Raw genomic sequence first — 14,604 nt, 5'->3', positions numbered from 1 at the left:
TACTGCATCTCAGCCAAAATGTACCTACCTTTCTCTTAAATGCCTATTTTGATTGTTCATCAGATGTCTCCATGAACTTTAAACAGCTGTGCCATGCTTAAGACTCTAAAAGTGTAGCAATAGACATGGGTCCTAGCTAGCATTAGCAGAGCATGCTAATAATTAACCAGATCATCTCTTTTATTCTTTATGGATGAACAGAGCAACACACTGGTCATTTAGGGTGAGCACATTATTCAAGTCGTTTTATTAGAACATGTTGAAATCCTATCTGATTAACTCTGACAGAAGGAAAGGTGTTTCTAAGATTCCTTCTACCACTTCGTAGCTCTTTGAGGCTGGGAAATTTATAAGTATATTTTTGAATCAAAGAAATGGATCATTATGTGATCTACAAAGTAAAAAATTCTAAAAATGATGTACTAGTCAAGACAAAACATAGATTTAAATTTCAATTCTCATTTTTATTATAAAGGTTGAAAGCAATGAAACTCTAACAAACAATAACTCTAAGAGTGTAGTAGTGGCATGCATACGTTAGCAGTAACCAAGGGCTTTCTAATTAGAATTAAGACCTGCTCAACAAGAGGGAAACTGGCCTTGGTTTTGGAAACTTGGCCAACTGATCAGTACTAGTGAAATCATAGATCTCGGATTTACTAAACAACCACAGTTCTTTAAAACAATCTAAACATTTGTCCGTATATCCACAGATAGAAACTCATAAACTAAAAACAAAATCTGACCAAGGAGTACTTCTCAGCAATAAATGAAAGAGATTTACTTTAACTAATTTAAGGCACAGCTATCTCATCTACCAACCCTCCTTTCTTGCTAACTAGGAACATGTGTCCTGTAGCCAGGAGAGGACAGATGTCTCTACCATTTAACAGGGATGGGTGCACTTTTATTCCATTATCAGTGTTTTAAACGTACAAAAGCAAAGTTATGCCCCAGTCTTGTGGAGATGATCTTATAATGCTTTTCTGTTGCTAAATAAAGATGATCACATGTATTTTTGAAAAGTCTGATCTTTTGTTTTTTGTTTGTTTTGGGTTTTGTATCATGTTGTTTGGTTTTTGATGTTGATATTTTTGTTATTGTTGTTTGTTGTTGTTTGGAGAGGGGTGTTGGACTATTTTCATTAAGTATCCCTAGTTTGCCTGAAACTCACTATGTAGACCAGATTAGAATCAAGCTTAGAGTGATCAAACTATTTCTCCTGGAATTAAAGGTGTATAACACCAAGTCGAGCTATACTATTGTTTTTGATGCAGTTGGAAAGATGTAAAATTTATTAATTCATGAAAAAAGTTTTCATTAAAGGCAGTAACAAAAAAATAGCACACTGTCAATTCTAATCATTCAAAAAAACAAATAAAAACAAGACATTCGGAGTAAATGGAATAATAGCACATAGGAAAAATAAAACATAAAATATGTAAAATCTCATATAAAATTAAAATATGATATGTTTTATGTATAAAATAGAAAAACAGCATGAGCTATGATTTTGGGGAAGAAAGCTTTCACACACTCTTGGATGGTTAAATTTATCAAATTTATAACAGTAATTTTGTAATTACTGAAATAATTAGTGAAAGAAAAATGAGCTCCATTTTGGCACATAGAATTCTACTGTTTAAAATTTACCCTATATAAATAACTACAATATAATATTATAATGTAAAACTAAAAAATATATGTATAAATAATCATTATCACAGATTTTGGGGAAAAGAGACAAACATGAATGTTTATCCAGTCTGGATAATTAATTACATTATTTAGTATAATGCCATAATTTAAAAGATAGTATAAATTTTGCATGGTTAATATAGAAAAAATATAAGCATATAAAATAAAAAGCAAAGTAAACACTATAATATATAAACTGAAAAGAGGAAATAATTTGTATTAAATTTAGTGGAGGAGGGGCGAAGATACATGAGGAACTCTTACTACCGGTACCCCTTGAAGAAGGAAGTATAAATCAAGATAGAAAAATGATTTTGTCTACTATTTCATACTTTTTGAATTTTCTAAGACTAGCATGTTTTATTTTTTGTTCAGTTGCTTGTTTGTTATTTTAACAGGAATTACCTAGAAAATAATTTTTTCCTTTAAATTAATTCATTATAGCCATGAATGGTGGTACACACCTTGAATCTCAGACTTGGGAGGCAGAGACCAGGTAAATCTCTGAGTTTGAGGCCAGTTTTGTCTATGCATGATAGCCACAGAGAAACCCTGCCTCAAAAAATAAATTTCTTCACTATTTTAAATAAAATTATCAACTTAGACTACTCAGAAATATCCAGTAAGTTCTCTTTCTTTGTTGGGTCTTTGTGTTGTTCAGGTATCAGAGTAACTGTAGCTTCATAGAATGAATTATGTAGTGTTCCTTCTCTTTCTATTTTAAGGAATAGTTTGAGGAGTGTTAGTATTAGCTCTTCTTTGAAGGTCTGATAGGAGCCAAAACCATCCAGTGGAAGAAAGACAGCATTTTCAACAATTGGTGCTGGCACAACTGGTTGTTATCATGTAGAAGAATGCGAATCGATCCATACTTATCTCCTTGTACTAAGGTCAAATCTAAGTGGATCAAGGAACTTCACATAAAACCAGAGACACTGAAACTTATAGAGGAGAAAGTGGGGAAAAGCCTTGAAGATATGGGCACAGGGGAAAAATTCCTGAACAGAACAGCAATGGCTTGTGCTGTAAGATCGAGAATTGACAAATGGGACCTAATGAAACTCCAAAGTTTCTGCAAGGCAAAAGACACTGTCTATAAGACAAAAAGACCACCAACAGACTGGGAAAGGATCTTTACCTATCCTAAATCAGATAGGGGACTAATATCCAACATATATAAAGAACTCAAGAAGGTGGACCTCAGTAAATCAAATAACCCCCTTAAAAAACTGAACTGAACAAAGAATTCTCACCTGAGGAATACCGAATGGCAGAGAAGCACCTGAAAAAATGTTCAACATCCTTAATCATCAGGGAAATGCAAATCAAAACAACCCTGAGATTCCACCTCACACCAGTCAGAATGGCTAAGATCAAAAATTCAGGTGACAGCAGATGCTGGCGAGGATGTGGAGAAAGAGGAACACTCCTCCATTGTTGGTGGGATTGCAGGCTTGTACAACCACTCTGGAAATCAGTCTGGCGGTTCCTCAGAAAATTGGACATAGTACTACCGGAGGATCCCGCAATACCTCTCCTGGGCATATATCCAGAAGAAGCCCCAACTGGTAAGAAGGACACATGCTCCACTATGTTCATAGCAGCCTTATTTATAATAGCCAGAAACTGGAAAGAACCCAGATGCCCCTCAACAGAGGAATGGATACAGAAAATGTGGTACATCTACACAATGGAGTACTACTCAGCTATTAAAAAGAATGAATTTATGAAATTCCTAGCCAAATGGATGGACCTGGAGAGCATCATCCTGAGTGAGGTAACACAATCACAAAGGAACTCACACAATATGTACTCACTGATAAGTGGATACTAGCCCAAAACCTAGGATACCCACGATATAAGATACAATTTCCTAAACACATGAAACTCAAGAAAAATGAAGACTGAAGTGTGGACACTATGCCCCTCCTTAGAAGTGGGAACAAAACACCCATGGAAGGAGTTACAGAAACAAAGTTTGGAGCTGAGATGAAAGGATGGACCATGTAGAGACTGCCATATCCAGGGATCCACCCCATAATCAGCATCCAAACGCTGACACCATTGCATATACTAGCAAGATTTTATCGAAAGGACCCAGATGTAGCTGTCTCTTGTGAGACTATGCCGGGGCCTAGCAAACACAGAAGTGGATGCTCACAGTCAGCTAATGGATGGATCACAGGGCTCCCAATGGAGGAGCTAGAGAAAGTACCCAAGGAGCTAAAGGGATCTTCAACCCTATAGGTGGAACAACATTATGAACTAACCAGTACCCCTGAGCTCTTGACTCTAGCTGCATATGTATCAAAAGATGGCCTAGTCGGCCATCACTGGAAAGAGAGGCCCATTGGACACGCAGACTTTGTGTGCCCCGGTACAGGGGAACGCCAGGGCCAAAGGGGGGGAGTGGGTGGGTAGGGGAGTGGGGGTGGGTGGGTAAGGGGGACTTTTGGTATAGCATTGGAAATGTAAATGAGCTAAATACCTAATAAAAAATGGAAAAAAAAAAAGAATTCAATTCAGCACTAAAGCCTTCTGACCCTGGGATTTTGGGGGGTATGGGGGGGGGGGGGGCTGGGAGGTTCTTTTGTTCTGTTCCTCCCCACACACAAGTTCAACATCTTTAATCAAGGACAAACTTAGCACATTGGTGTCTACAAAACTAGTACAAATTTTGTTTTTCAAAGATACTAATAAAAAATGTAAAAGGAAGGCCATGCAATGAGATAAAACATTCACTATACATATATAAAAACATATAAATGTACATACAAATATGTTACAAAGAATTTTCCTCTCAAGATATAAGGAACTAAAATCGATTAAAATATATAATTGAAAAAAGGAAAAAGTTGAAACAAGTAGCAATGGCTATCCTATTGGTTGGGAGGTTTTTAATGACTTCTATCTCCTCAGGGGATATTGGGCGTGTTTAGATAGTTTACCTGCTCTTGATTTAATTTTGGTATGTGATATCTGTTGAGAAAATCATCCAAACTGAGAAAATTCAAAAAACCATCAGAACCTACTACAAAAACCTAAACTCTACAAAACTGGAAAATCTGGATGAAATGGATGAGGTATGTCAAGATTGGCTAAATAAAGTTCAGTTATATAGCAATCAGGTAATTTAAATGTTTGCATAAATTTATGTTGCTGATACAAAAATGCAGAACTTAAGACTGAATGCCTAGTATATACAAAACTAGACCTCAGGTGAGTCATATTCATATAAAGACCTTAATCGCAGTAGACCAAGGGCAACCCTCGGTCTTTGCAGTTACTATGCATCCATCAGTCACAGTATTCATGGCACAACATTTACACTATGTGGCTCCAAGGGCAACCCTGGGTCTTTGCAGTTACTATGCATCCATCAGTCACAGTATTCATGGCACAACATTTACACTATGTGGCTCTGTATAGACTGCATATTTTGAAGGCAAGATCTAATGCTTTTGCTGCTGCTATTGTACTTACCATTTATTTAATTGACACTTCATAAACTATTAAATAATAAATAAATGTAAGAAAGCACAAATTAGTGAAAGGTATAAATTTAACTCATTGATTTTTATAATAATTCATAATTATATTGAACAACTAAAATATTAATTATGAATATAGAAAATATTTTTAAAAGATATTTTTAAAACATCCAACTTAATGAATTCTTATGCTAGAGAAACAACATAAATTATTTTTATTCCTTAACAAACACTAAATTAAATTGAGAACTATAACAAAATTCTTTTTCATGATTTTTTTTTCCAAAGCCCACAGTGAAATTACCACATGATAACACCAATTTGAGTATAAGTCAGCAGCTGAAAAGTTAGAAACAAATTACTTTTGATTTCCATTGTTTTGTTGCTGGTATACAAACCATGTTACTGTTTATCTTGAAGGCTGCAGCTGTAGCTGGCTCTGCATCACTGTTTAATTACTGCCTTCAGATTTCATTCTGACCCATATACCATTACAGGATCTGCCCAGGCCAGATGAGCAAATTCAGAAAGCTGCAAAAACCCTAGATGTTTGCAGAATCATTGCACTGGGACTAGATAATCATTCTTCTAATGACCTAGATAAAATAAAAATATTCTTTCACTGTTCAACAGAAATCTTTACCTGGCTGTCTCTCGCCACTCAGCATCTTCCCCTTCACGCCAGCAAATCTCATCCAGCTCTGTGAAAAGGTCATGAGGGAGGTGCTCCTCATCATCGTCCTCAGTTCCAAGAATAAACTGCACCCTCTGCGATGGGGTGTCTGTAAGAAATCATATAGAAGGACATCTGCTTATCATAGCGACAAGCTTTAAATGCCCCAGCAAACACCTCTGGCACAATGCCAACCTCACACTCCTTGTATTCTTCACCTGAGCATTCAGCCAATCTTATCATAATACTAATATAATTTTGAACCACAAATATATTATTATATTTCTTTGTGTGTATGTGTATATATATATATATATATACACATATATGTATATATATGTATATATATGTATATACATACACACACACACATACATACAGAGAAAGCCTATGAAGAAAATTTGTCTATATAATAGATGGCACGATTTATCTACAAAGAAAATATCCCATGATACCTAAAAAGAAAGAAAAAAGCTAGAGACATATATAGCAAGGTTATAGGGTATAAGCTTATACTCAGATCATTGTTATACACTATAATATACAATTTCACAATAAAAAGCCACACTGGCTTCAACATATTGAATATTTAGGTATAAATTTATGGACACAGATGGCATGTATTCTGTAGACTATAAAATTTCACTAAATAAATGATACAAACTAAGTATGTGCTAACGCTCCATTTCCAAAGGTTTGGAATCCATGGTGAAAATAAGAATGTAAGGAGGGAGTCAGCAAGGCAGAATTGATAAACCTGCATATAGAAGTCTTAAGATGGGATCAATGGATCATTACATGAAACTACAGTAAACAGGAAAGAGCCAGTATGTGAATTGCTTGAATTTAAAAAGACCATAAAGGAACGAATGTAAGGCCAACCACAGCATAGTTCATGAGGCTGGGGTAAATGGAATTAGTGAAGAGGAAGCAAAGCTGAATAAACCAATCTACAAGCCATTCCTCCTAGAAACAAAGGCTGCATTACTTGAGGCAAAGAGAGGAGCAGCATTCTTTGATATACTGGCTCATACAAGCCATTAAGGACACTTGGTTATCTCCTTCTGAAATCTCCATGAGGAACAGCTACCACATGATAAAAGACAAACATTACTGACAAAACTAGGCATTGGGAGACTGTGTTGCCACCTGGTTCAAGAGGAAAGGCAAATATAACTGAATAAAACAGGTATGATTGAGGCAATATTTGATGACCAGTTCAAGAGCAAAGACAAGCATTACTGAGAAAACTAGGTATGCAAAGCCTGTGCTTGAATCATAGGCCATATAAGACTAGATTCACAGGAGAATTAAGAAAAAGGTTGCTCCATCAGAGATGTTGGAACTAATATGGAACTTTAGTGGTTTTGCTGAGCTCTGTGGAGGGATATGATCTCTATGCAGTAAGAGAGGTGTTGTCAGACTAGCACCACAAAACTGGCACAGAAGTTGAATTTGTAAAGCACTAAAGCACAAACCTGATGTTAACAAAGGAAAGAGCAGACAAAATGGACTATCCAGCCTACAAGGAAGACAATTAACACAAAGCCAAAACATTCCATTAGTGAGGTTTTGGAAGGCTTTAAACTCTGAGCAAAAAGTTGGTGGAAGAAAAGATAAGAGGTGAAGAGCTATCCCACAGCATACGTAGTATGAACTGCACTGAGGATGAAATGTTTTGCTTGGCCTAGAACCTTTCAGAACCCGGGTGCAGCTGATGGGAAAACAAACACCTTGGTTCTGATCCAGAGCCTGCTATAGCTAAAATCCTAGCAGCAGCCATGGTGGGCTAACAAGTCAAAAAGCATAAGCCAGCCCTCCCAAGACTGCATAGGGAAATGTTCAGGGACCTACCTCAGGAGGAGGACCTCAGAATGAAACTGTGTGCTCATGGGAAAGAAATGTCAATGTATAGAGCTGCTGTACTGTTCTTTTGTTTAACTATGTAACTATATGGGAGCTCCCAAACATTCCTTAACTGTATCACTTGTAAGGAATGGTAGTGGCATTTAGGGGTCTTGCCCACACTTGATAAAAAGTTGCCATTCTACAATGTAAACCCTGAGGGTCTTAAATGTTTGTAAAAGTACCTGGAAGAACAGTAAAGACTACAGTGAAAGAATTTATACAAAGGCATCTTGCATGATTGAAAGGGAATAAAATGTAGTTGGATGGAAACCCTATATCTGCTTCTGATTCTAGGAGAATGAGGGCTGGAAACATAGACATTGGCGGCATTTAACTAGTGAAGTTCTATTACGATGGTTGTGTAGTGATTTAAATGAGAAATGTCTCCCATAGGCGCATATGCTTGAAAACTTGCTTCCTGATTGGTGGCACTATTTGGAGAGGTTATGAACCTTTAGGAGGTGGAGCCTAAATGGAACAAGTACTTCACTATGGGTGGGTTTTGAGAGTTCACAGCCTTACCCAATTCCAGACTGTACTCTCGGATTTTTATTTGCCTTTGACCATGGGAATGTTTAGCCTCCGGCTCGAACTCCACCTCACTCATAACATTATGAACTCATCCCTGAACCTTTAAGTCAAGATACAATTTACTGTTCAAGTCACTTTTGGTCATGTTGCTTTAACACAGCAAAAAAATGTAAGTAATTCATGGTGATAATTACAAAATTGAAGAGTGGAGACAGAATACATTTCAACATTGGAAGAATGAACAGAGAAAAGGAGTAGTTTGGGAGCAGAAAGGGGATTTTTTAAAATTAGATGGACAGTAGATAATGGAATTGATGTTGAGCAAATGCATAATGAGCATCTTTCTCTTCAAAGGTACCATTCTATGCACTAAGTCAGAGAAATATAAGAGAAGAATCTCTGTCCTCTTGCAGTTTCCATCCATTGGGGAAAATGGTAAAATGGAATAAATCAGAAGGGAATTTAGAAACAAGTAAAAAGTCAGTAATGCAGATGGTTGAATGATGGTCAATAGTTAGGGTAGTAGCATACAGAGCTTCTAATTGTGAGTAGGACTGGAATATAAAGGAATAGATATTACTTCTATAAAGACAACTAATCAAATAAGCTCTCTCTACTTGTCACATAAACTAAATTTTCAAAAAATAACTAACTATAAAATGTCAATTTAGATAATTATACCATTTGAATCATAACTAGAAATTTAATTAGCAAACCTGTAACTGGATTATTACTCACGTTCTTCATGTTTCCTTATTACTCATATACTAACTATTTAGACAGGTTCTTACAAACATTGGTTCTAAACCTCAGTGAAAACATTCTTGTTTGTAATAACCTATGATCATTCCCTATTTGAGGCCCTTTCTGTAGAGTTGTCAAAAATATACTGATAAATATATTTCTCATGTCAGCATAGCAAGTGTAATAGTAGAGGTGAGTTGGGGATTTTCCATTTCAATGTGTGATTTTATTGCCAAGAATACACTTCTACTGACTATGGTAGTTACTGACTTAAGGAAGAGATCCACAGTTTATTTACCATGATGTATCTCAGTATTATAGAAATTTTCATCTTCTTTATCCTTGCTATGCATAAGAGTTGCCAGTATTCAGATAACTCATGTTTTGATATAACAAAATAATAACAAGAATGATAATTACCCTTCAAATTCATGTCTTTAGGCTCTTTCAGACTTAACAATAATTTTTATTTTGGTTGAATTTTAACATATTCTCTTGTTATTTTAGTATAACAACTGAATGAGAATGATTACATACTATTAATGTTAATTCATAATTATGGGTAATAGTGATACAATGAATTTTCAACTAAACCACCAAAAACTGACAGATATTTCTCACCAAAGAAGGTGTAAGAGAATATGAAGTATTTACAAACTGTTTCCCTGAAAAGTTAGTTAAATGCTCCCCACGCTTACCCTCATATACACCAAGACGAGAGTGACAACAGATGGAGGCAGTATACATGCACTCTAGCATATTCTCCAAATAGACCTGTGATGTGAGTCTCAAACCCCTCATCCCTAAGTAATAAAATGATTGATTCTTTCTTTGTAACTGCAAATTTTGCAGCCTGCCAGTAAAAGACCTGACTGTGAAAAAATACATTGCTTGCTTATACTTTGTTAATCTATAATAAATTACTTAAAAATAAATTTATGTGGATCCTTGGGAATAATTTACTTTTTTAACCTATAGTATGTAAAATGTTTAATCATGTAAAGAAATTTGGGAACATGCTGGGGTTTTTTTTACTTATAATTATTCATTTAAAAATAGAATGTAATGACATTGTAATTTTTATACTACTTGGGAGATTTTGCTGGGGGATAAAAGCTATAGGAGAGGAGTTTTGCTCCCTCAGAGAAAAGTCTGCTGAGTGATTAGTTACTGATACCATACATCCCCCTCAGTACATTACCTGTCAAAGCTGCCCTGGTAAATTCTGGGATAGAATCTCTAGGAAAGAATGAGCAAACTCAGGTTTTTTTCTTTTAGCTAAACCTAGAAAATGTGGCATCATTTTGTAACAATAGCAGTTCAGAAAGAACCTTCCTGCTTCTTCGTTCCCATGGATTGGACTCATTATCTACCCTACAAATCAGCAGAATTCAAAAGGTGGCTGGAAGATGATAAAGTATTTGAAGTAAGGAAAGGGTTTTCAAGGTAGGGACATTATAAAGCACCTTCTCTTTCTCCAGCTTCAAGAGGCTCTTACCTATACAAGGTCTAGCTGTAGAAAGGGGAACAACTTCACGGTCAACCCAAGTTCAGACTATACTTTCTGATTCTGTTACATCAGACTAGACTTTCTGATCCCTGTTTCATACTTCCAAGCACTGGAATTACAGAAGTTACCATTAAATTTGGCTCAGAGTTCCCTCACATTCATGAAACATTAGCCTTTAATTTCACTGAATATAGTAGTTGCTTATACTAATTCTATAAAGTGAAAAGAGAGAAAACTGATTTTAAATATAAATTTCTGTGGTTCACATATTTTCAAATTCTATTACATATATCATAATATAGTCAATAAAGCACTGATATTAGTTGGTGTTAAACAATGTATATCACAAGAAAACTATAAAAGATTAATTTCTTTTTAAGTGTTCATTATTCTCAGCAAGATTCATCAATATGTCATATGTAATTTTAAATGTTCAATATACAATAAACTAGAAAAAGAAAGTACATTTATACTACATTTTGGTTTTGGACATTGGCCAGGTATTGTGGTTACCAATATTGCTGCTAAATATTACAAGCAAATATTTTAAGCAATCTGTGAAACTACACTATATGTAAGGTGAGCAATAATTGGGTCAATAACTAAATCTCATGGTTCACTATTTTGTCAAAAGAAGATGCCTACTGTGATGGTTTGTATATCCTTGAACCAGGGAGTGGCACCATCTGAAGGTGTGGCCTTGTTGCAATAGGTGTGACCTGGATGGAATGGGTGTGTCACTGTGGGTGTGGGTATAAGATCCTCACCCTAGTTGCCTAGAAGTCAGTCTTCTACTAGCAGCCTTTGGATGAAGACATAGAACTCTCAGCCCTGCCTGCACCATGCCTGCCTGGATACTGCCATGCACCCACTTTGATGATAATGGACTGAACCTCTGAATCTGTAAGCCAGCCCCAATTAAATGTTGTTTTATTAAGACTTGCCTTGGTCATGGTGTCTGTTCACAGCAGTAAAACCCTAACTAATACACTTACTTAATAAGTAAGGCATGTTTTCTAAAAATAAGACTGATAAGTTCCTTTTTAAAAAGAGAAAAGAAAAAGAAAAAGAAAAATGTATACTTAGTGGTGTACCACATGAATTTCTTAACTACTGAGCCATTTCACTAGCCCATACAAATACTTTCTATGAGAAAATAGAAAATATCATACATAGAACTTGGGAACTATTTTCTCTGTCTCTCTGTCTCTGTCTCTCTTTCTCTTTCTCTCAGGGTCTCTATTTTGAGACCATCTGAGATAAGGGCCTTGTGCTATCTTATCTTACAAGAATACTATCTCAGAGAGAGATATCTTATGTTTTCCAACCTGATCTCACCAAGTAAATTGTTTCTAGTTGGTTTTCTAATTCTTGCTATTTTAGAATTAACAATATATTGAGTAACTATAAATACAACATAAATTGTAGTGCCATGGTTACACTAAGAAGTGAGTTTAATGTTTTCATTGCATATGTGTACGGTATGAGACACTGCTAATTTTGATGTATAAAGGAGACTATTCAACCTTCCAGTCACTTGTCAAGCACCCTACCTCACTGCAGACATGCCTTAAACTGCCATCAACTTAATAACTCAAAATCATTTTTCTTTTCGTACTTCTAATTATTTCAGTGTATTATTTATTGACAATTTTGGTAGATGGATAATATGCATGTATCCACCCTTAAAAATTCAATTGCTAAATACTTGAGACTTGATCTTGAGAACTCTTAGTTTTTCTCCTTATTAAGAAAGCATCAAGATGAGTCACTGTACACCTCCAAAGTACAAATCACAAAATAAGCAAAAAATAAAGAGGACTTGCAAGTGTGAAATAGAAGACAAGATATTCAAAAGACTTCTCTAAGACACAATAAAAATAACAATAGCTTAAAATATGATTGTACTAAATGAACATAATCTGTTTAATGAAGGGGAGCATTTACTTGGGTTCAAAATAACATATGACTTCTTGTCTCTGCTTTTAATTCTGAAAAATAAAACTAATTTATGGGTATTACGTGCTATTCATCAAAGTCTTTTCATGACCACCCAGCAATATTTTAACCTCTTTAAAAGAATTTAGATTACTGTAGTGGCTATTTCCGGTTGTCAACTTGACAATATCTGGAATGAACTACAATCCAGAATGGGAAGGCTCACCTGTGATCCTGATCTTGAGGCTGGGGGATACACGTTTCTGACCTGGATCATGGCATGGAGATCTTGAGGCATAGTGGCTATGAATCCCAGGAGACTAAGGCAAGGGGATCTCAGAGTTCAAGGCCAGCCTGGTCTACATAGACAGCCAGGGTTACATACAGAGACCATGAGAGAACGAGAGAGTCAGAGACAGAGAGACAGAGAAAATAGTTCCCAAGTTCTATGTACCACATTTTCTATTTTCTCATAGAAAGTATTTGTATGGGCTAGTGAAATGGCTCAGTTAAAATGTTTAACATGGAAATATAAAGACCCAAGTTCAGAACCAGAAAACTCACATAATTGACATGTGGGCATGATATCCCACCAGTAAACAAAGTACTTGGGAGGTGGAGACAAGAGATCCTGATGGCAAAATGGGTAGCTAGATTGGCCAAATTAGCCAACTCTGAGTTCAATGAGCAAAAGAATGTACCTTCTTCTCAGTACCTCATGGTACCTTCTCCAAAATTGAACATATAATTGGTCACAAAACAGGCCTCATCTGACAAGAAGATAGAAATAATCTCATGCATCTTATCAGATCACCATAGACTAATGCTGGTCTTCAATAACAACAAAAACAACAGAAAGCCAACATAAACATGGAAGGTGAACAATGCTTTACTCAAAGATAAGTTGATCAAGAAAGAAATAAAGAAATTAAAGACTTTTTACAATTTAATGAAAGTGAAGGCACATCATACCAAAACTTATGGGACAATATGAAAGCAGCACTAAAAGGAAAATTCATTGCTCTAAGTGCTTCTAAAAGGAAACTGGAGAGAGAATACACTAGCAGCTAGACAGCACACCTAAAAGCTCTAGAAAAAAAAAAAAGAAGCAATAACCTAAGAGGAGTAGAAGGTAGAAAATAATAAAGTCAGGGCTGAAATCAACCAAGTAGAAACAAAAAGAACTATACAATGAATCAACAAAACCAGGAGCTGGTTATTTGAGAAAGTCAACAAGATAGATAAACCCTTAGCCTGACTAACCAGAGGGCACAGAGACACTATCCAAATTAATAAAATCAGAAATGAAAGGGGAGACATAACAACAGAAACCGAGGAAATTAAAAAAAACCATCAGATACTACTACAAAAGCCTATATCAACAAAATGGGAACTTTTGGATGAAATGGACAATTTTCTAGACAGATACCAAAGACCAACATTAAATCAGGCTCAGATAAACCATCTAAACTGTATTATAACCCCTAAGGAAATAGAAGCAGCCATTAAAAGTCTCTCAACTAAAAAAATCCCAGGACAGAGGCTTTAGTGCAGAATTCTATCAAACCTTCAAAGCAGACCTAATACCAATACTCTTCAAACTATTCCACAAAATAGAAACATAAGGAACACTACCCAATCTATTCTACAAAGCCACAATTATGCTTATACCTAAACGACACAAAGACACAACAAAGAAAGAGAACCTCAGACCAATTTCCCTTATGAAACATGGATGAAAAATTATTCAATAAAATTCTTGCAAACAGAAACCAAGAACACATCAAAATGATCATTCAATACGATAAAGTAGGCTTCATCCCAGGGATGCAGGGGTGTTCCAATATATGGAAATCCATAAATGTAGTTCACTATATAAAGAAACTCAAAGGAAAAAAAACACATGATCATCTCATTAGATGCTGAGAAAGCATCTGACAAAATTTAACACCCCTTCATGATAAAAGTCTTACAAAGATCAGGAATTCAAGGCCCACACCTAAACATAGTAAAAGCAATATACATCAAATTAAATGGAGAGAAACTTGAAGCAATCCCATTAAATTCAGACTAGACAAGGCTGCCCACTCTTTCCCTATCTATTCAATATA

The 14,604-nt window shown here is 35.6% G+C and overlaps 1 protein-coding gene across 16 annotated transcripts in view; it reads right to left on the bottom strand.

Annotated features, from left to right (window-relative positions):
• Slc4a10 (solute carrier family 4, sodium bicarbonate cotransporter-like, member 10) overlaps positions 1–14,604 on the bottom strand; it is a 280,272-nt gene that overhangs the window by 109,418 nt on the left and 156,250 nt on the right. For all 16 annotated transcript variants that reach the window (XM_030252258.1, NM_001242380.1, NM_001242378.1 and 13 more), the window contains exon 4: positions 5,833–5,971. Coding sequence is in view for 15 of the 16 variants with exons in the window: in NM_001242380.1 (NP_001229309.1) it covers positions 5,833–5,971 (139 nt within the window). In the remaining variant the exon portion in view is untranslated. The remainder of the gene's footprint in view (positions 1–5,832; positions 5,972–14,604) is intronic.

This window comes from Mus musculus, chromosome 2 (genome assembly GCF_000001635.26).
Source record: "Mus musculus strain C57BL/6J chromosome 2, GRCm38.p6 C57BL/6J".
Taxonomy (NCBI): domain Eukaryota; kingdom Metazoa; phylum Chordata; class Mammalia; order Rodentia; family Muridae; genus Mus; species Mus musculus.
This window is presented reverse-complemented; position numbering and strand designations above follow the sequence as displayed.